Source organism: Myotis davidii, unplaced genomic scaffold, assembly GCF_000327345.1.
Source record: "Myotis davidii unplaced genomic scaffold, ASM32734v1 scaffold26, whole genome shotgun sequence".
NCBI lineage: Eukaryota > Metazoa > Chordata > Mammalia > Chiroptera > Vespertilionidae > Myotis > Myotis davidii.
In genome coordinates, this window is record NW_006299245.1 from 2,575,686 (window position 1) to 2,597,112 (window position 21,427).

A 21,427-nucleotide genomic window follows, 5' to 3' on the forward strand; every position below is an offset into this window, starting at 1 on the left:
CTGGCACTTAATTAAGGGGTTTATTCCCTCCCTAACTTCAGGGGAAAATCCCTATCTGGGGAAACAACCTTTCTCAGAGAGGTGACCTTGGTTAAAACACATAGTGCCAAGAAGGTGAGCAAACATATTAAGAACAGTATGCCATATATGCCAGGTCCCTTGAAACAGCAAGGATGGACCGGCTCCCGGCAGGAAAGCTGCTGGAAGCATCGGAGAGCTCATATTGAAGCACTGGGAGAATATGGCATCGCATGGTCGAGTATGCACTTTGGTCAGGCCCAGCTAATGGAAAGAGGGCATGGATGTATTTACCTTAGCAATGAAGTTAACAAAACATGTAGTATAGAAACTATTTATGTAACAAGTTCTACTCTCCACACTATAGAAGTCAAAACCTGTGTGGATGAGAACCATTGCAACTCAAAATTTCAAAGTGGATGCTAACAATAGGATAGAGGAGAAAGGTTGATTTGTATGTTTAATTAGGGCCGTCTAAGGTAGCACACCAGGTTTATACCAAACATTCTAGCAGTTCATTGAGTTTTCCAGGAGCTCGGAGGAGAGAACGTTCATTTTCTGTTTGGCTTACTCAAAAGAGCAAAGGTTTCTTCATAGAAAGTTTGGGAGTTGAAAGTGAAATGTCCCAGATGCTGTTGATTTCTCTGTCTGGTTGTGCCTTTTTAGCTAAGTTTATCTGCTTCTGTGTGTGTGTGTGTGTGTGTGTGCGTGTGTGTGTTTCTAGCCATTTGCTATTGCAGCTCCTTAATTAAGGCTTTCACTCTTTTTCTCTCACGGCTTTCTCCCAAATTTGTCCATGTCCACAGCCTTCATTAGCATCTAATATTAATGCTATTCAAATACTCATCTCCAGGTTGAGCCTTCCTCAGCTCCAATTGCTTTGGCTTGGATGTCTCAACACTCCTTCAGGAAGTCTCCAAGACTTATTACAGGAACTTTCCTCTCACGCCTAGTCCTCAGTAGCATTTTCTTGCTTAGAAAATGACATCACTATCCAACCGGCTGCTCAACCAAATGCACAGAATCATTCTTAACCCTTCTACTTCTTCATGCTCCATATCCAATTTAGAACCTGTATCCATTTTACTTCTAAATAAACTAGAATCTTCAGTCCCACTACGATATCCTTGGTCTATTCTAGGAGCCTCTTAAGTGGTTTCACTGCAAACTGTGATACTCACTCTTAACAATCTTCTATTTATTCTTCACATGAAACAAGTTTGTGTTTTTCAAAATCCACTCTGAGGTGAAAGAAGCCAATCTGAAAAGGCTATCTACTGTTTTATTCCAACTACAGGACATTCTGGAAAAGGACTTTGGAGACAGTAAAAAGATCGTGGGTTGCCAAGGGTTAGCGGGAAGTGAGGGATAATAGGCAGAGCACAGGTTTTTTTAGGGCAGTGAAGCCATTCTGAAAAATATCGTAATGGTGGGTACATGTCATAAAACACATGGAATGTACACCACCAAGAGTGAACTCTAAAGTGAACTATGGACTAGGGCAGTGATGGCGAACCTATGACACGCATGTCAGAGGTGACACGCGAACTCATTTTTTTTGGTTGATTTTTCTTTGTTAAATGGCATTTAAATATATAAAATAAGTATCAAACATATAAGTCTTTGTTTTACTATGGTTGCAAATATCAAAAAATTTCTATATGTGACACGGCACCAGAGTTAAGTTAGGGTTTTTCAAAATGCTGACACGCCGAGCTCAAAAGGTTCGCCATCACTGGACTAAAGTGATCATGATGTGTCAATGTTGGTTCATCTTGTAACAAATATATCACTATGGTGAGGGGTTTTGATGGTGGGGAAAGCTGTTCATATACAGGAGAGGGAGGTACTAGTATATGGAAACTTTCTGTACTTCTGCTGTTTTCTATGAACCTAAAACTACTCTAAAATATAAAGTGAATTTTAAGAATCTATCTGACCTTGCATCTCTTCCTCAACTCCTGAAAGTGCTTTATTACCTCCCAGTGCTGCCAAAACTACAGTTGGAAGTCTGCACAGCCTCTCTCCACCTCTGCAGCTTCATCTTCTCAGCCGTGCGCCTGCTTTCCAGCCACACTGGTTTCTTTCAGGTGTGACTGTACATGCACCGTCCTCCCTAGGGCTCCTTCCTCTTTGCCTAATCAATGTCTACTAATCCTTTAGACCTGAGCTTATTGTCATTTCCTAAGGGAAAGTTTCTCTGACATCCATGTCCTTCAGCCAATTTGATTACTTTTGCTTTATTTCACATATAAAAACAGATTAATGCCCCAAAGCCCTTACACTTTTATATTTAGACATTTATGATAATCAGATATTTATGCTTGGTTGTTAATTTTGCTCTCCCCTACTAGGTCATAGGCACCATGAGACCGCACTCTACCTATTTTTGCTCACCACTGAATCTAGTGCAGTGGCTGGAACACAGGAAGTATTTAGTCAATCTCTGTTGAATGAATGACTGCAAGAAAGAATGAGAACTTCTAAATGAACTGTTGGTATCTTGTTCACTGTTTTGTCTAGTCCCTAGAGATTTGCAGTCACTGAAATATGTATTACTTTTTCAGAAAATAACTTTTTGGATATTCAGTTTTTAAAATCCCATCACAGCAGAAATGGCTTTTTATACCCTCAGCTTCTGTGTTTCTTGTGGTTACTCAGCTGGTTCCTGTGATTCCAGATAGGTAGCTGCTTTGTTCTTTAAGACACTGAGAGCTTCGGGTGAGCATAGGAAAACGGCTCCTGGACAATGTGATTCCTTGATGTCAGGGCTTCACTCCATGTCCAGTCTCTTGTTTTGGAAAGTCTTCTCTGGTTGGGTGGTCACTCAAGAAAAGAAATGCTTTAGTCTTTGCTTAGTAACAAATGCAAAAATATAAGCACTGCATCTTTAGCCCTGGGGCTGCCATGGACTCCTGATAGGTGAGCTTTTGGCTGCCACCACTAAAGCCAAATCACCACGAGCCTGTCTGTTTTCAGAGACCTGTTGCAATTGCTTAACCTGTGGTATCCCCGGCATATTTTCCCTGACTTCACTAATAACCAATTGAGATGAAGAAACAAATCCCTTACTTTCCAGGTGAACTAAGCAATTTGTCTTAATTACTGTCAGCCTTTAGTGAGTGACTACCATGGGGATCCTAATCATTCACACCAGTAGTAAGATATGAATTGTGAATTAGTAGTAATTTTCACAAAGACAGATACGTGTTTTTTTTTATTTTATTTTTTTAAATATATTTTATTGATTTTTTACAGAGAGGAAGGGAGAGGGATAGAGAGTTAGAAACATCGATGAGAGAGAAACATCGATCAGCTGCCTCCTGCACACCTCCTCCTGGGGATGTGCCCACAACCAAGGTACATGCCCTTGACCGGAATCGAACCTGGGACCTTTCAGTCCGCAGGCTGACGCTCTATCCACTGAGCCAAACCGGTTTCGGCCAGATACGTGTTTTTGAGTTATCTAACATGTACTTAGTTTCCCAGTTAAAATAATTTACACACACGCGTGCGCACGCGCGCACACACACACACATACACACACGCACTAAATGAATGCTTTTCCTAATTACAGTCAGTCCTTTCCCATGGCACCGTGGCTGACTGCGCTGTTGTTGGCAAGGAAGACCCTTTGAAAGGGCATGTCCCCTTAGCCCTCTGCGTATTGAGAAAAGGTGAGAGCTTTGTCCTCCCTGACTGTTTGGGCCCTGAATGATTAACTAAGGTTAATTCGCTGCTTCCCATATGACCTTCTCCCTAGGTATCAATACAACTGAGGAACAAGTGCTGGAAGAAATTGTGAAGCACGTTAGACAGAGCATTGGCCCTGTGGCTGCTTTTCGAAATGCAGTTTTTGTCAAACAATTACCCAAAACTAGATCTGGCAAAATTCCCCGGTCAGCTCTGTCTGCCCTTGTCAATGGCAAGCCTTATAAGGTAAATTATCACGGATGTTTAATGCTGAGTTTTGAAATGGTTTATCCCCATTTCTTTGGCATCAGCAAAGTTCTTAAAAATGGTTCTCAAGTATGAATTGCATCCCTAAGATACACATAATAGCACTTTTTAAAATGTTAAGTGAGAAATTGCATAGTCACTCTGTAGGAATCATGAATTTGGAGAACCACAGATTGATTAAAGTCATATGTTTTGAGAATATAAGAATCAGTGTGTGAAAATATTACTATTAGTAAATATGTTAGTTAAATCCAATCAAACTTGTGGAAATGCAATCTTTATTGAATTACATTTTCCTTCATTGTATTCATTAATGGCTGTTTGTGAGAAAGCAAGTAATTAAGGCTGGCAATAACTGTTTAACTCTTTGCATTGATACATATGCTAATTGTATTGAGTGAAAATTATTTTAGGAAACTTTAGGCTGATCCAAGCATATGAATTTTTAAAATTTTTCTGCATATTGTACATACTGAGATATACATATTTTAATAGAAGAGTAGTGCCAGTGCAAAAAAAATTTTATTTTTATAGAGGCACATAGAAAGTCTCAAGAGGAATTCTGTAGAAAGTAGCACTGAGGACCATTAGTTTTGCTAACAGGACAGTTTGTTTTATCATTCTGTAAAGCTGAGGGACATTTTAAAATATTAGGTTCAAAGTTCCCTATTTTTGAACATTTACATATATGAGTATTATAAGATAATGGGGAATCCAACATTGCATGTAATTATTTAATTATGAAATGAATGAAAGGGTTTTAAGGAAGTGCACTCATACCTCCACTTCTCTTTTCAGGTCACGCCTACGATCGAAGACCCCAGCATTTTTAGGCACATAGAAGAAGTGCTAAAGCAAGCATCATGACTTTTTTTGAGTCAGTTTACTAATTGGAGTCAAGGTTTTTGAATTATTTCACAGAAATAACTATTTACATCGAAATTACTTGCAAACTGAAATGTGAATTGTGAAGTGTGGTCTTAAAAAAATGAACTCGATTACAATTGATTAGACCCAATTAGCATTGTAACATGTTTACAATGTTACGATTACTTATAACATGACTCATTATAGGTTGCCTAGCACTTTATTTTAGAAAAACGTATCTACTGAATGATTTTTAAAAATTGTACCTCCCCCAAAAGCATTTTGATTGAAAGTGACATTAATATAGAGCCACTTCCTAAAAATAAGCATCTGCAGCTTTGACCCAAAACCTAAAATTCAAGTTGAAGTAAAAAAAAAAATGATTACAATTTTTCTTATGGAAATTTGGAAAGTTTTCTAATGTCATTGAGTTGCCCGCATGCATGGCAATCATCTAATCGGTGATTTCCTAGGTAGCTGCCTCTGTCTTGTCATTTCCTGAGGGGAGGCTGGCTTCCTGGATACAGTTCTGGGGTCAGGTCATTTGTTACTTAGTCAAGGGAATCCTGTGCCTGGCCAAGAGTCTGGAGGTCATTGAATCCTTTCTCTGTCATGGAGTGGAGGTTTTTTTGGAGCCCCTCCTCTTGTTTTGGTGCTTAGTGGACTGTACCTATTGATTCCGGCTTCTTATGGAAACAAGGAAATGATATGAAATGGGGTACACTGGCAAAAAAAAAAGTTTTTCAGGAAGAAATGTAGAAGTTTTTACATTATGTAAGAGAAACAAAAAATATCAGATTTTTATGCCAAACCTCTGATTTTTAAATGACGCACTAAAAATATTGTGCTATTCAAACACATCTTTGCATTTAAACTTGTATAAAACCATTGATATATTTTTTAAAACACTGAAAAATGAATCTTTGTTAATAAGCTTATGATAATGTTCCAATTAATCAGAGTAGACAATATGGATAATTAAATATTTGGTTTACATAGAGTTGGACATGTTATCAGTAATCAAAGAATTCATTTAAACACAAAAATCTACCATGCCCATTGAGTCTTTGATGGTACTCAAAGTATTCCTTAATCTTTCAGTCCATCAGGAACATCGTTGTGAAGAATAGCTGTCCTAATATGATAGTCTGGGTACATGAAATATATGTCAGAGATATTAGGTAAGGAGAATATTTACTTGTCTGTTGTATAAAATTGCTTACAAACTGTATAAAGACATTTTAAAAACGTGTGCTTTTTACCTGGACCATAGGCTATTCAAATAAATGACTTCTTCAAATAAATTCCTATTTGCTTAAATTGGCTTTTTGATCGTTACATCTGAAAAACTATATTCATCTAGTTGTTTTTGTTAATTATTTTAGTAGCCTCAATTAAACCAACTAGACAGACATTCAGTTTATAATTTGAAACTGTTGGGTTTCTTAAGGTGTAGCTTATATTGGGTACATTTAGTCCATTATCACATCTGTAATCTTAACAAATAATCCATTTGTTATATCTTAGCATTTAATTGTATTACCTTACTTTTTCATGTAAGATTCAGTTAATTTGAGATGGAAAATTCTTTAGCTGAAACTGTATCGTTTGCCAGGGATAATAAACTCAAGGTATATTACACAGGGGCAAGAAGTGTGTAAAGGTTACAACTTTGATCTCTTGCACATTTTCCCTGGTAATCACATCGGAAGGGAAGGTCAGCGTGCAGGCTGGAGCTGCCTTCTAGTTGAGTGAGAAGACAATGCACAAGACTGGGAAAGCAGCTTTTTCTTGTGTCTGGTTGAGGAAATATATATCTCCTTTGCAGGGTCAGAGGATGTCACGTTCATACTAATAATTATGGGGCCAGAAAGACACTCACGTCATCAGATTGCTTAAAATTTGGGGAGAAAAAGGAAATTTCTACTTTATTACTTATATCATAAAGCACTTTTACTACATAGTACCTAAAATATTCTGAATTAAATGTACCTTTAAAAATAACAATATAATGTTACTAAAAATGCAGTCATATTTAAATTTGATGAAATAAGTTCTGCATGACCTTCTTTCATATTTTCATAATTCTTTTACTGTAAGACATTGGAAAAATTAAAATATAAAGATTTTCTTTTAAAATCTATAGAAGTGTTTTTCAAGTTATTTTTCCCATGAAAATATATTGGGTATATACAATTAAGACCTGTTTTGCATTTAAAAAACAGTTTGGTTTATATAAAACTGTATTTGTAAAGGCTTAGATTATTAATTATGTGAAAATGTATAATATTGCTAGATGGTCATTAAATGAATTTTAAGTGGATTAAATGGATTTTCAAATCTGAAAGATATTATCCTATAAATTAAAGAGTGTTTTATGCTTTTGAGACACATAGATGGATCTTTTTTATCCCTATATATTTGAGTCTGTTATAAATGGTTACTATTTCTTGCTTATGATCTCTAAAGGGGAGAAACTTCTGTGATTAAATCCTGTATGAGTAGATACAAATGTAGTTTATATTGTTATAATATCATAGTTTTTATATCATATTTCATTTCTGTGAATCAGCATCCCCATGTTCAGATGAGCTTTAAAAGCTCTTTTCCATTGTTTCTGCCGAGGCAACATTTTTCAGAAAATTGTAAAATCACTCTCATAAGCAAGTTTAGTACTCCCCCTTGTGGCTGACTCACTTTTGAGGAGATTCCTTAAAAGAATGATATCCAGTAAATTGTTCAGATTTATGTGACTAGAAAACAAAGCTTAAACAGAGAATTGGAAGTATTCTTTTTATTGACAATGGAGAGGGCTTTTGTTAGCATTACTTTATGACTGAATCTGTTTAAACAAAAATAGACATCAAAACAAATGTAATGTACGTGCAAACATAGCAAATCAAATACAAAAATGAAATTACTAATGACAGGTCTTGCACTTAATAAGATCAAACAGCAGAAAATCAGCAGATAGATAAATGTATTCTTAAATAGGTTTTACTCTGAAATCTCCCATATAAACAAAGAATAAACAACAGTAACACCACCAAATAAAGCCACTGGGAAGAGATTACTCTTCTATACTTTATACACTATATATGTTAATCACTCTGTCTTTCATTTCTTTCCTCTGATAAGACTGACTTCAGGGAAGTCGAAACAAGGCCATCTCGGCTAAAAGCTTATAACATTAGACATGACTGGCTATTGTCCTGGCACACTGACAAAGGGGGAGGGTTGCGGGGTTTTGTTTTCTTCCAGTGGAAACGAGCCTGGGACTTTGCAGTGGTTGACATTCACTGAACAGTTCTTGCTGGCGGTTCAAGATATTTGAATGGACATGTGGTTCTCAGTAAAGAAAAAAAAAGTTATTGGTCCACAGGTAACAAGAGAAGATAATGTCTTTTTCTTTATAAATTTTTTTAAATAATCTTTTTGACTCTTGTAAACAGTTTGGTTTTGTCTTGTATTGAAAAGGAGATCGAGCCATCACAGTGCTATTTCTAAAGATAGAGGACATCCCTGATTGCCTTGAAAGGTCTATTTTTGGCTCCAGTTCCAGGTTAAATCATTCTTTTTTACATGATCAGAGGCAGGTTTTCAGCTTTAAGTAGTGACAGACTTTGAAGGTGAAACATGTGGAGGCATGAAACATGCTTCCAGGAAACATACCAATTTGACTGTTATAATTCAAAAACTGTAAAAATGGTGGAATGGTAAAATACAAACAGTACTTGGTATTGTCAAATGTTTGCACTTGAGACTCCATGAACCATATATTTTATTTTTTAAAAAATCATATTTATATCCATTTACATAAGACTTACACATTTAAAAAGAAATACATACACAGTAATACATAAATGCCTAGTATATTACAATAAAACATGAAAAAACAGGTGGCTCCATTTCATAAAAGCATCTGTTGTACAGAAGTTATGATGTGGATGATGTTTATTATTCAAATGACTTAAGCATTTTCTTACAACTGTAGTGAACTAATCAAACATGATATCTGACTCCCCCCAAAATCACATTTTCAGTTTAATAAACCATTACTTGTGGTTATTTCCTTAGAATTCAGTTTTCACAAAGGTGTTCACTGCTCGTCTTCTTGGATGGTAGTGCACTTTAGGTAGGGTAGACCGAAAAGACGACATCTAGAATATTCAATGGACAGCGTTAGTTTACTGAAAGGTCCCAGACTGAAAAGTCTCCCTACCCCATTACACAGGCCACCACCATGCAGCCTGCCTCCTCCTGTCCTAAGAGATAATGAACAGGATTCATCCAGGATGTAACCAACAGCTGTATGTAATGAACATTTGCTCTTCTCCAATTCTGTGCAGGCAAGCTTAACAAATAATATTTGCTCACTTTTGTGGAAAGTATGATGGGAATATTAAAAAAAAAAAGGTGTTCAAAGAAAATGTCAGCAGTCCCTTTGAAATATTTACAGCTTGCTTAATAATAAATTGGGCATAGTTGGCCTATTCCTTGGAATAGATTTGTATTCTAGCTCATTCACCAGTATTTTAGAGCTCTTTTGGAGATACGTTGGTTTAATTATGACAGTAATATAATGATAATAAATAACATTTTAAAGGATCTGCATCAGAGATGTAGCATCATGGACTTTTGCCTATCATAATATTTTTAGGAAAAGTCCACAGTTACTATTCCTGACACAAAATAAATAATAATGTTCTAAATTATTTTAATAACAAAGTGGCTAATGTTATGTCAAAATAAAAATTGGTTGTCCTAGATTAACCTATGATAAATGAGTTTTTTCCTATTGAATGGTCAAAACTAGAAAATATGAACTTGAATGCCATGCACAAAATACAGATTGCAAATAGTTAAAGAGTTATTCTACCCATCAGTCAAGAGCTAAAAAGCAAGCACTACTCAACATATTAAGTAGACATTTGTAACTTAGTGAAGTATTCATTTCTGGGAAAATTCTGTTATATATAGAAGCTATTCCAAACAGTATTTTAAAAAGCTTCTCATTTAGCCAAATTAGCCAAATTATTATATACTTTAGATCATGCCCAATTAGATGCCAAATTGCATACTGCAATTAAAATTTTAATGTTAGGGTTTTATATTCTGAAATTAAATCTTTTATCTGAAGGCTTTTTATTTTATCATCAGCAGCTTCAAATAGTGACCTAAATAAGGCAACATATCAGCTCCTAAATTAAGCCCCAATGACCAACAATAAGTTGTGTGGAGCTTTTCGTTCAAGGCGATGAATAAACGGCACAAGATGAGCTGTTCCTCTGCCTATGACTGCTTCCTCTCCCTTCTCTGTGCATACATTTTCTTCTAATGATTGCTCTGCAAGTATTTTTCTAAAATATTAATTCATTGTGAATGGTAAAGTATTTTGGTAATATACAGTTTTAGGTTAAAAAATGTTTTATGAGCACTTAAACAACTCGCTATGACATGCACTGACCACCAGGGAGCAGACAGTAGACAGGTCAACCAGTCATTATAATGTGCAGGGGGCAGATGCTCAACACAGGAGCTGCCCCCTGGTGGTCAGTGCGCTCCCATAGGGGGGGCACTGCTCAGCCAGAAGCCGGGCTCACGCTGGTGAGCACAGCGCCAGTGGCAGGAGCCTTTCCCACCTCCACAGCAGTGCTAAAGATGTCCGAATGACGGCTTAGGGCTCCTGGATTGTGAGAGGGCACAGGCCAGACTGAGGGGCCTCCTCCTCTGAGTGCATGGAACATTTATAATCTAGGAAGCCAGTTTTTCTAAGACTGCTAATGAAACTCCATTTTGGTATAGATTTGCAAGTCAGTTCCACCAACTAGTATTTCTGTAACTACACATGCGTTACACCTTATGATTACATTTCAAGGTTTTCTGTTAGTCCTGTCCACAATTCTTACCAAGTCATTTAACTCTGTCCCAATGCTTTAAGCCTGAGACACTTAAAATTCATATTTAATTTCAACAAATATAAATCACAGTGGTGAAAAACAGGATCCTAAAAGTTCAAAGTTCTCAGTCATGTTTTTATTTTTAAAATGAAATCGTCTCCAAATCATTTTCCTGTCTCTGCCACTATTTGACTCTGAAAATCACTCCCTGCGTATTTCAGCTTCCCTTATTAAAATACTCACTTAAAAGTGTATTTTTCTGTAAGCGCCAAACTCTCATCAATAAATATTGCCATGAGCGTCAATATAATATGCTACTAAACAGTAGAAGACTGGTAGCAACCCCTTGGTGTGTACTAAGATCGTGACAGGCCTCCAACAAACAAACAGACCTGGAACCACAGCAGACAGATGATGATAGAAAATCCTAGATGAAGAGTTAAGATATAGATTCCTTTCCACCCTCTAGCAATTCAAAGGGGTTATCTCACCTCTGTTCTGCTAGGCCGTACCAAAGAGTATTGTGTATATTTACTAGTCTATGTAGGTTCCATTTTTGTGGTGGTTTGGTTTTTGTCAGCCAAGGAAAACTACTCACAGCAAGTCAGTGCTGCCTCCTTTGAGTGGCTTGTCAACATGAGTATGTGCGAACAGTGGAGTTGTCTAACCTCTGCAGTCTTGAAGAGGCAACTGCAAACGGAGAAAAGGGCTTTAGAGGGACTTGGACGATTGAGTACAGAATTTCAGATGAGAAAGATTCCTTTTCCCTGCATAGAGGGAGCCTGAGCTTATCAGTAGACATTCTTTCTCTCAGATATAAGCCACTCACATTCCTTCTCGCTAGACCAAGTTACGAATGAAAATGTATTCCAACGCGATTCAACTGAGCTTTCAAGCTGTGCCTTCTCCTGAGATGAAATCTGCCACAAGAGCAGCTCCCCAGGGCACTTCGGTTTTTAAAGCAAAGATGGCTCTTAGAGGATTTAGTAGGGTGGGTGTTTTCCCTTCAGAGTACTGAAGGGGTTTTACACTAACTTTAATCATGTTAAATAACTCATAAATTTTGCTAGCATGTTCCATAATATTAACAAGTTAGAAAACATGTGAATCAAAGGTCACAGTTTATGTGGGAATGAATTTTAAAGGCCATGATAACTGTAAACTTGGGAAGAAACAGTTCCAGGTGATTGCCATAATAGAGTGGGGTTATTTTTTAATGCTTATCAAACAGAAATAACTTTGTGGCTGCATGCCTAGTTGTCTCTCCTCCGGAATGGCTATTTTCCTTTGGAAAGTAGGTAACACCATTCTAATGTCCACAGAAGGAAGTGCTCATTGGGAAATGACTGTTGGTTTCGTGTTTGTTTAATTCTCTTCTCATGGTTGTGCTTGTTTATTTACGGCCTTCTACCTCGGTCAAAGGTGAGAGTATCTGATGAGTCTGAGTTCCTAAGATGACATATAAAACTTGAAATATTCAAATATGTGGATGACAGTGGAGTTAATTTCCAATTACTACCTCTAATTAGACAAATTATTTAATTTAGGAATAGAAAAGAAACACAAATCATGCTGATGCTTATTAATCTTCCTAGATGTGAACATTTTTTCTTTTAGGATATTATAAATCATTGTTTAAATGTAAGTAAAGTGCCATGAGTTCATGCATTAGCAGTTTGCAAAAGAGTCTGGTCTGATGAAAGCAAAGCAAACTTCAAGCAGAGCAAACCAACTCAAGAAAACAATTCCGAAAAGCTATGCAAGGTCAGAGAATGATACTAGCATTTGCTAAACGAGCTTTTGACTTTAGAAGCAGAAATGCAAAACATCGGTACCGTCCGTCGCCATTCTCCTTGATTGTCCAGATGTTGTGGTTAACCGGAACCCGGCCGGCAGTGTTTCTGAAGACCCAGGCATCATACTGATTCCGTGCACTTCACGGGGAGGAAACTGCCGTCTCCAGGTTGACCCACGCCTGAAATTCTTGTCATCGCTCTGCCAGTACAGAGTTAAAACGTGGAACATTGATTATTTACATTCAGCCCATCAAGTATCCTATCTAATAAAAGCCTAATATGCTAAGTGTCTGGTCGTCTGTTCAACCAATCAAAGCGTAATATGCTAATGATATGCTAAGGCCACTCAACTGCTCGCTATGACATGCACTGACCACCAGAGAGCCGACAGTAGATAGGTCAACCAGTCATTATAATGTGCAGTGACCACCAGGGGGCAGATGCTCAACACAGGAGCTGCCCCCTGGTGGTCAGTGCGCTCCCATAGCGGGGGTACTGCTCAGCCAGAAGCCAGGCTCACGCTGGCGAGCGCAGAGCCAGTGGCAGGAGCCTTTCCCATCTCCGCAGCAGCGCTAAGGATGTCTGAATGATGGCTTAGGGCTCCCAGATTGTGAGAGGGCACAGGCTGGGCTGAGGGACCTCCTCCCCCCGAGTGCATGAATTTCATGCACCAGGCCTCTAGTACATATATAATGTTATGCTTTATTTTGATTACAAAATGAAAATGCAGGAAGTTTGAAACAAATGTTTTTGTAAAGTTTTCATGATTTCAAATCCAAGGTTTGTCATCTATAAAAGGAAACATCTTTGAAAACCTAAAATAAAATCCCAACATTTTTCCAAAAATTATACTTTGTTGCACTTTATGCAAACTGGTTTTATGGAACAATATACTTAGTGGAATAAGTATTGGCTCATATACTTGAATATCTATTTTATAAATGTTGTTTCTATATGTACAAGTTATATGTGTTATAGGAATCTATATTTGATACAGCCTGGCTCATATTGGATACTATAACCCATATTCTATGTAAGAAACTCAATTTGTCATGTTAGATTTTAGCTGATACAGAATTAATTTTTTATTTGTTGAGAAATCTGTGCAGCCTGGGCAACATCATTTTAATAAATGCATGTTCCCTTTAGATGCCACTAAAAGCATAACATAACTCTGGTTGCTGTTTTATAAATGTAATTCTAGTTGCTGATTCTATTATATATGGATGATACTATTTTTGCCCTCTCTGTGCATACATAAAGTACCTACACAGACACAATTCTTTTCTCTACATTGATTAGCACCAATATGTAATTTAGCATTTAATTAATATCATTTTTGTATCTAATTCTAAGGAAAATATTAGCCATCCTACATAGATCTTATCTTCTCATATTACTAAGTTTCTCATCTAGGGAAGGACTGTCTATTTCCTGAAGTTATAGCTAAGTATGCATGGTTGACCCACTAACTCAGGAGACTTCATTTTAACATACGGAATGATTGACATTCAGCTCAAATTATCACTGTTATAAATAAGTAACACTATAAGGGATTCTTCATCATAGATAGTGAATTTAGTTGAGTGACACACAAGATCACTTTTAATGATATATATCAACTGCTCTCTTAGAATTCTTATTATCAATAGCTAAATTCTGTTTCGATTGGGTAGACATTTTACAGTTTGAGAAATGTCTGCTACTCCTCCTCTGTCTGGTTTTACATTGACCTAGATCATCTCCAAATGTTCACTAATGCAGAAAAGAAGCAACGTTTCACAGTTGTGGCCTCTCTGACTTCTTGAGTCTTGGAGAAGTTGTTGCATCAACACAGATATTCTTCAGTTCTACGTAACACTATTTTCCATTGTAGGAATAACAACTCCTATAATGTACTAGAGGCCCATGCAGGAGATTTGTGCACGGGGAGGGTCCCTAGCAGCTGCCGGCTGCCAGCCAGGGCCTCCCTTCATTCTGCACCGCCTCCTGATGGTCAACGCACGTCATAGCGAGCGATCGAACTCCTGGTCAGTGGAACTCCCAAGGGGACACTTTGCATATTAGGCTTTTATATATACAGAGGAGTGAAGGGCTCAAAAATTAGCCATATATTTAATAATTTAAATCATGTTATGATTCTTGACTTCTGCTCTTTCCACGTAGTTTCTGCAGAAAGTTAATGGGAACAATAAAGCAGCAACATCATGGGAAAAAAATCTATGAAATGAGGTTAAAATATATCCTCTCAATTGAAATCAGCACATGAGTTCTCAAATTATTTGAGTTGAATCTGAATGTGATCAACCCCAGAAACAAGTCCACTCTGGTTGTGGACAAGCTGTTTAGTTCATTTGTTTATACTAAAAGAAAAAAAAACATGAAAAAACAAAACAAAACAAACAAACAAAAACAAATAACAAACAAAAAGCTAGGACAGAAAATAACAAAAGGTTTGAATGGTAAAATCATTTGCTGTGTCTTTAACAATAATAAGAAGAAGCTGTATGATTTAAAGGCAGATAATCACATTCCATTCAGAACTCGCCTCTTGTTACTTTCAGGAAGCAGCTCTATCAATCACCCAGGCTATGTCCCTACCAGACAGCTCCTTCAGGTCAGTCTGCATTTTAGAATGCAGCGACATGACAGGCCCTTGGTACTTTTTATTACAATGCTTTTGCAACTTTTAAGCAAGAAGAATGTTGTATTTAAAAATGTGTTCTGGTGTATGCACACTATCTTTGATTCAGCAATTAATAATAAGGATTTAAAAGATAATCAATCTACTTATCCAACTAACATCAGTTAAATATTAACTGGCTTTAAAAAAATATTACTCGCCAAAACCGGTTTGGCTCAGTGGATAGAGCGTCGGCCTGCGGACTGAAAGGTCCCAGGTTCGATTCCGGTCAAGGGCATGTACCTGGGTTGCGGGCACATCTCCAGTGGGAGATGTGCAGGAGGCGGCTGATCGATGTTTCTCTGTCATCGATGTTTCTGGCTCTCTATCTCTCTCCCTTCCTCTCTGTAAAAAATCAATAAAATATATTAAAAAAAATATTACTCATTATCCTGATTGGACAGGAGTATGAATTTATAGGGAGTTCGCTGAGGTCAGGGCTATAGAGTTTACTGGCCTACAATCTCCTCCACAAAGGCAGTTTGGGTTTTATAATAACAAGATCATCGGCCCTGTCCATTTGGATGTGGAATCATTGCATCACTAGAGTTTTCTGGGTTCATTCACAAAACTATTTTAATCAGCTTTTCTTTGTAGCCAAGAAAGAGCTGCATTTTGTGTCACACAAGTATGCATCTCTTCAAGCTCACGTTTCCTCACTGCTTCCTAAGAGACAGTGTACAACTCAGGGCTATTAAAGTTCACAGTGACTATCAAGCAGAGTCTGCTAATATCGCTTGTATTTCTTTCTTTTATGTTTATTTTTTTAAAAAACCCACTTTCTTTTTAATGTATTGATTTGAGAGAGACAGAAAGAGAGAGAGAGAGAGAGAGAGAGAGAGACATAAAGTTGTTCCACTTATTTTTTAATTTATTGGTTTATTGTATGTGCCCTGACCAGGGATCAAACCTGCCACCTTGACATTTCGGGATGACACTCTAACCAACTGAGCTACCGTGCCAGGTCCCTTGTATTTCTTCCACCTCAGGAGGCTACTTAGATTTTTATTATTTTTCAAATCATTTAAAACATGCATATATGATGTAGAGGGATTCTTACACTCAAATCCTACAACTGGTAAAATGTTATTATGTTTTTAAGGAAGACTCAATATTGCTACCTAATATTATGAAAAGTTCCCCACTTATTCAAAGACTCATATCTTCATTTTAATATCCTAAAATTTCCTGTGAAGATATACTGATATTTAAGAAATAAGCACATTTCTTATTAAAAGCTAAACTTATTAGGACTGGTGTTATCATTACTTACAATTTTTAAAAACTGTCGCTTAATGTTATTTTGCATTCACAGCTCATGAAAAACAGTCTTGTTTTGAATTACATCTTAGTGGTTCTAACTGTTGATATGATAACATTTATGAATTCATGAAGTTCTTTCAAAAATAAAATGAGTAATAAAATGTAATATTTAGGAACAATACTGGGGGAAATTCTAGATCCTATCCATGGAGCAAGCATCTGATTAATTTTGGGGTACTATGCCTTGCAGGCCATTTTGCTTGTACTCACAAGATCCTTTTGAATGAGAGATAAGGACTTACTTCATCCAGCCGCCGCTCCGTTCCCAGAGCCAGGAGGTTATTGTATTCCCTTTCAAGAATCTGCCTGGCCTGTTGACATCAAATAACAGTCACCAACACTGAAGCCACATTGCATTTAAAAAAACAGAGATTATATTTATCTGAGAAAGTATTCCAAACCCTGTCTCATTTATGGAGTCTTAAGTTTTTATTCCTCCATGTCTACAAGCCATTGTAAATTTAACCTATAAATAAAAGGTAGGGCAACTTGCTTTCATCTATGAACAGTAGAGACATAGCCTCATACAAATGTCCTCACTTTGAGACTCTATTGAAATGGAAACTTTTCTATAAACCTTGAAATACAAAAAAACAAACTAAAAAGTGAGGTTAGACTGAGGAATTTTGCACAAGTCTAGGCAGGAAGTTCTCAAACCTGGTCAATGATTACCACTGGGAAAACTTTTAGATAAGTAAGATTCTTGTGACTTATCTCTTGATACCTGATTTATTAGGCCTGTGATACAGGTTGCAGGTTTTATTTTAAAATTTTAAGGAACTCCGGTGATTCAAATCATTATCCAGATTTGGGAATCCATGGCATCCCCAGTGCTAAGTGTCTGTATAATTCAGATATGTAAATAGAAATGACTGCCTCTAAGAGAGGCAGGGACCGAGGCCATCTGTCAGGGACACTGTTTGGGGGAATCTGGCATTCTGGTCCGAGGTTGGACCACATAACCTCCAAATGAGTTCCAGCTTAGTTGTATGATATTGTTTTGGATAGAAATTCAGCCCCAGTGACATATTTGAAATGAAAGACCCAGTGACATATTTGAGCTAAATCTCCTTAGGAATCATTGATACCCTGCCAACGTCCCCCCACTAAAGTTCAGCTTGTTGTGATGTAAATGAGGGCACTGCCGCTACCGCTCAGAGGGCTTGCCTGGGTGTTCTGGGTTGGAATCTGCAGTAACAAAGCTAAGCTGCTGTAGTCAAAGTTCTCGTCCAGGGCTATCAGTGAGCCGTGCACGCCGCTCTCAAGGATATTATTTGCATATTCTCGAAGGCCAATTGCTTGGATCCAGCGGATAACTCGATCATTACTCCACACCAACACATCTAGGAAAAGAAGTGCATCATTTTAGGCTGCAATATTTTGCATAATAAACAAAACTACTGGCTGAAATGGGCCACAGGCATCTGGCCAAGTCAGCATTTATGCTGTTTCTTTATCCACTCCCTAATGCACCTGGCTGGACCCCTTAGGTTGCATGTATTTACTGTTCTAACAACTAACCATCTGTACTTTTAATCTAGAAAAAAGTTGTCACTTTTAAGAGTTTGTTGTCACTGATATGAGACCCCTTCCATCACATGGAACACAATGTCTGTGTTTCTTGTTTTCACTTAGAAGCTCCAGGGGTCTATCTGAAGTTCAATATTTTTGCCACCAGATGGGGATATTTCTTGATACATAGCTTCAGTAAAGAGAGCAAAATGAGAACCTGGAAAGGGTCTTCATCGTGTTTTTGAACCACTATGTAAACATTTCAGATAGACTAGGAGATACTTTTTTTTTTTCACCTGAAGTAATAAATCAGAGACCAAAAGAGAAAGATAAAACAAGGACTAGCTAATTTGATACTTTCCTGCTATTTTGGCAACTTATTATTTAAAATCACATACCGATGCAAAAATCAATCACTCAGTCAAATCACATGCTGATTTTCCTATTAGCTTAAAAAGCAGTATTTTACTGAGGTATGAAACACATTAAATTTTATTCTCAAAACTAAAACCTTTGGGGAAAAATATCATAAATGCCTTTTTTAGACAAAAACATATAAATGTGTATTTTATTTTTCCCCCATTTCTTCCCATTATGAGTTGGCAGAAAGCTATATAACAATGACTAAAACAGAAAGAATAGAATGTTCCATAGGAAAAAAAATGTAAGGAACTTAAGGAGACATTAGAAAAAGGAATGGAAACATTTTCCTAATCCTATAGAAAGGCAAATGAAACTCATAAATTATTATTACAGTACAAGTAAGTTTTTCTGTTCATTTTTTTCTTTCTAAATGAAATGTACACCTTTTTACAAAAGTATAAAGGAGATTTTGGAAATTAGTTTTTAACTTCTCCAATTTAATTTACCTGCAAAAAGCAAGGTAGTATTTTTTGAAGGGAAGGTGAGAAAGTGTATTTATATACATTTTTTCAAAAGCATTACTAGTTTGTCTTAATGCATTCATTTAATCAAGTGAGGTTTTCTTGTGTATAACATTAAAGCCATAAAGTGATGCCTCATGTCCATAGAGGTTCCCTCATCTCAATGAGGTTCAAATTTTTTGTTAATCCTCACCTGGGGATATTTTTACCATTTATTTTTAGAAAGAATGGAAGGGAGGGGGAAAGACAGGGAGAGAGACACATCAATTGGTTGCCTCCCCCATGTGCCCCCGGGGAGTATGAAGCCTGCAACCTGGGACCCTTCAGTCCAAAGCCCGATGCTATAATTGCTGAGCAACTGGCAAGTGCTAGGTTCAAATTTTTGATCCTATTTTCCAAATCTCCCATATCTTTACTAACTGATTATATCTATGTGTCTTATGAATTTGTAATATTTTTAGTCTCTCCCACTATGATTACAAAAATATCTACCTTTATGTTTAGATCTGATTTTGCTTTTCCTATTTTAAGTCTATATATCACATGCATACAAATTTGCCACATCTTCCCTTTTATTATAAAATACCCATTTTATATTTAGTAATGCTTCCTGCCTTAATTATCTTCTGGTATTACAAAAACCACAGCAACTTTCCTTAGCGCTTGCTTATCGCCTCTACTTCCAACTTTTCTATGACCTTATATTTATGGTTGGAAAGAGCACATAATTGTTTTAATTTTTCAATGGTCTCTTTAATCAGATTAGTTAATTCCCTTTCACTTCATACTATTGTTCAGATATTTGAGTTTAAAGCTACTATATTTCAATTTGTCTTACCTGTCTTTTGTTCCTTTTCTCTCCTTCCTTGCCTTTTTACAAACTATGTCATTTAAAAATTATTTTATTCTACCACTCTATTAGCTTTTAAAGCTTGTAATATGCATCTTTGATTTATAATCTACTGAAAATCAGTACTTTTATCACTCCTAGATAATGCAAAGAACTTTAATTTAATTCCATGTATTCCCTTCTTGTCTTTTGCATTTTGGTTGCTATAATATATATTATTTCTATGTGAAATTCAAATCCCACAGACAATACTATTTATTGCTTTTTTATCATTATTAAAATTTCCCATACATTCCTTCCACTCTCCTTATACTGCCTGTATTTAAAAATGTTCTAGGATTAGTTTCTTTTTGCCTTAATAAGTCATTCTAAAATTTATTTTCTCTTTGGATTTTCTGGCAATGTAATCTCTCAGATTTTATTTGTCTGAACCTGTATTAATTTTACCTTATTATTGATGGGCATACAGTTATAGGTTTTTAGATAAGAGGTTAGTTTTAAGAAAAATTTTAAGGATGCCATTCCATTTTTCTCTGGTGTTATTTTAGTTGTGGAATCAGATACCTCGTGCTGCTCCTTTGAACGTAATGTGGAGTTTTCTCTGGCAAATTCGAAGGTGTTTTTTTAAAATTTTTATTATTTTTTTCTTTTTTGGGGGGTGATGATTTTCAGCAGTTTTACTACAATGTATCTAGATATATTCCCTCCTCATCCCTTTTCCTTTGTTACTTGTTTGACATGCATAGGGTATTGTGAATCTGTGGTTTGTTTTCAGTGCTTTTCCCCTAAAATCTCCACCATTATCTTCAAATATTGCTTCTTCCTCATTCTCTCTTATCTCTCTTTCTGGGATTCCAATTATACCTGTACTAGATTCCTCACTGTGTTCAATTGTCTCTAATGATCTGTTTTATATCATTCATTCTTTTGTTTCTTTACATGTAAGTCTCAGGCCACATGTTTTCAGGTGATTTGTCTTTTAAAAAATATATATTTTTTATTGATTTCAGAGAGGAAGGGAGAAGAAGAGAGAGAGATAGAAACGTCAATGATGAGAGAGAATTACTGACAGGTTGCCTCCTGCACACCCGATAATAGGGATTGAGCCTGCAACCCAGGCATGTTCCCTTGACCAGAATTGAACCTGGGACCCTTCAGTCCACAGGCCAATGCTCCATCCACTGAGCCAAATTAGCCAGGCCTGATGGATCTTTTTTATTTTCATTCAAATTCTCTTTTACTGTTAAACCACCAATCAAATTCTTAATTTCAGTTTTAAACCTTCTGCTTCTTCAATTTTTCATGTGTTTATGTCTTTATTTTTTCATTTAAAATAATTTTAATTACAGTTGACATACAATAGTTTATTAGTTTCAGGTGCACAACACAGTGATTAGACATTATATAACACTAAGTTATCATCTGGATAAGTCTCTCACCCATCTGACACCAAACATAATTATTAGAATATTATTAACTATACTAGAGGCCCAGTGCACAAAAATTTGTGCACTCGGGGAGAAGGGGGGGTCCCTTAGCCCAGCCTGTGCCCTCTCACAGTCTGGGACCCACAGGAGATAACGACCTGCTGGCTTAGGCCTGCTCCCGGGTGGCAGAGGGCAGGCCCAATCCCT

General features: G+C 36.7%; 2 protein-coding genes across 2 annotated transcripts in view; one reads left to right on the forward strand and one right to left on the reverse strand.

Moving 5' to 3' along the window:
* ACSS3 (acyl-CoA synthetase short-chain family member 3) overlaps positions 1–6,165 on the forward strand; it is a gene marked incomplete at its 5' end in the record, with an annotated part of 161,415 nt that extends 155,250 nt beyond the window's left edge. The window contains 3 exons of the mRNA XM_006774714.2: positions 3,596–3,695; positions 3,782–3,957; positions 4,777–6,165. Of these exons, the coding sequence (XP_006774777.1) occupies positions 3,596–3,695; positions 3,782–3,957; positions 4,777–4,845 (345 nt within the window). The remainder of the gene's footprint in view (positions 1–3,595; positions 3,696–3,781; positions 3,958–4,776) is intronic.
* Positions 6,166–7,624: 1,459 nt separating this feature from the next.
* Positions 7,625–21,427, reverse strand: part of PPFIA2 (protein tyrosine phosphatase, receptor type, f polypeptide (PTPRF), interacting protein (liprin), alpha 2) — a 451,032-nt gene continuing 437,229 nt past the window's right edge. The window contains exons 28-32 of the mRNA XM_015571108.1: positions 17,715–17,890; positions 16,790–16,858; positions 12,581–12,740; positions 11,344–11,435; positions 7,625–9,005 (exon numbers count right to left, since the gene is read on the reverse strand). Of these exons, the coding sequence (XP_015426594.1) occupies positions 11,377–11,435; positions 12,581–12,740; positions 16,790–16,858; positions 17,715–17,890 (464 nt within the window). The 3' untranslated portion in view covers positions 7,625–9,005; positions 11,344–11,376. The remainder of the gene's footprint in view (positions 9,006–11,343; positions 11,436–12,580; positions 12,741–16,789; positions 16,859–17,714; positions 17,891–21,427) is intronic.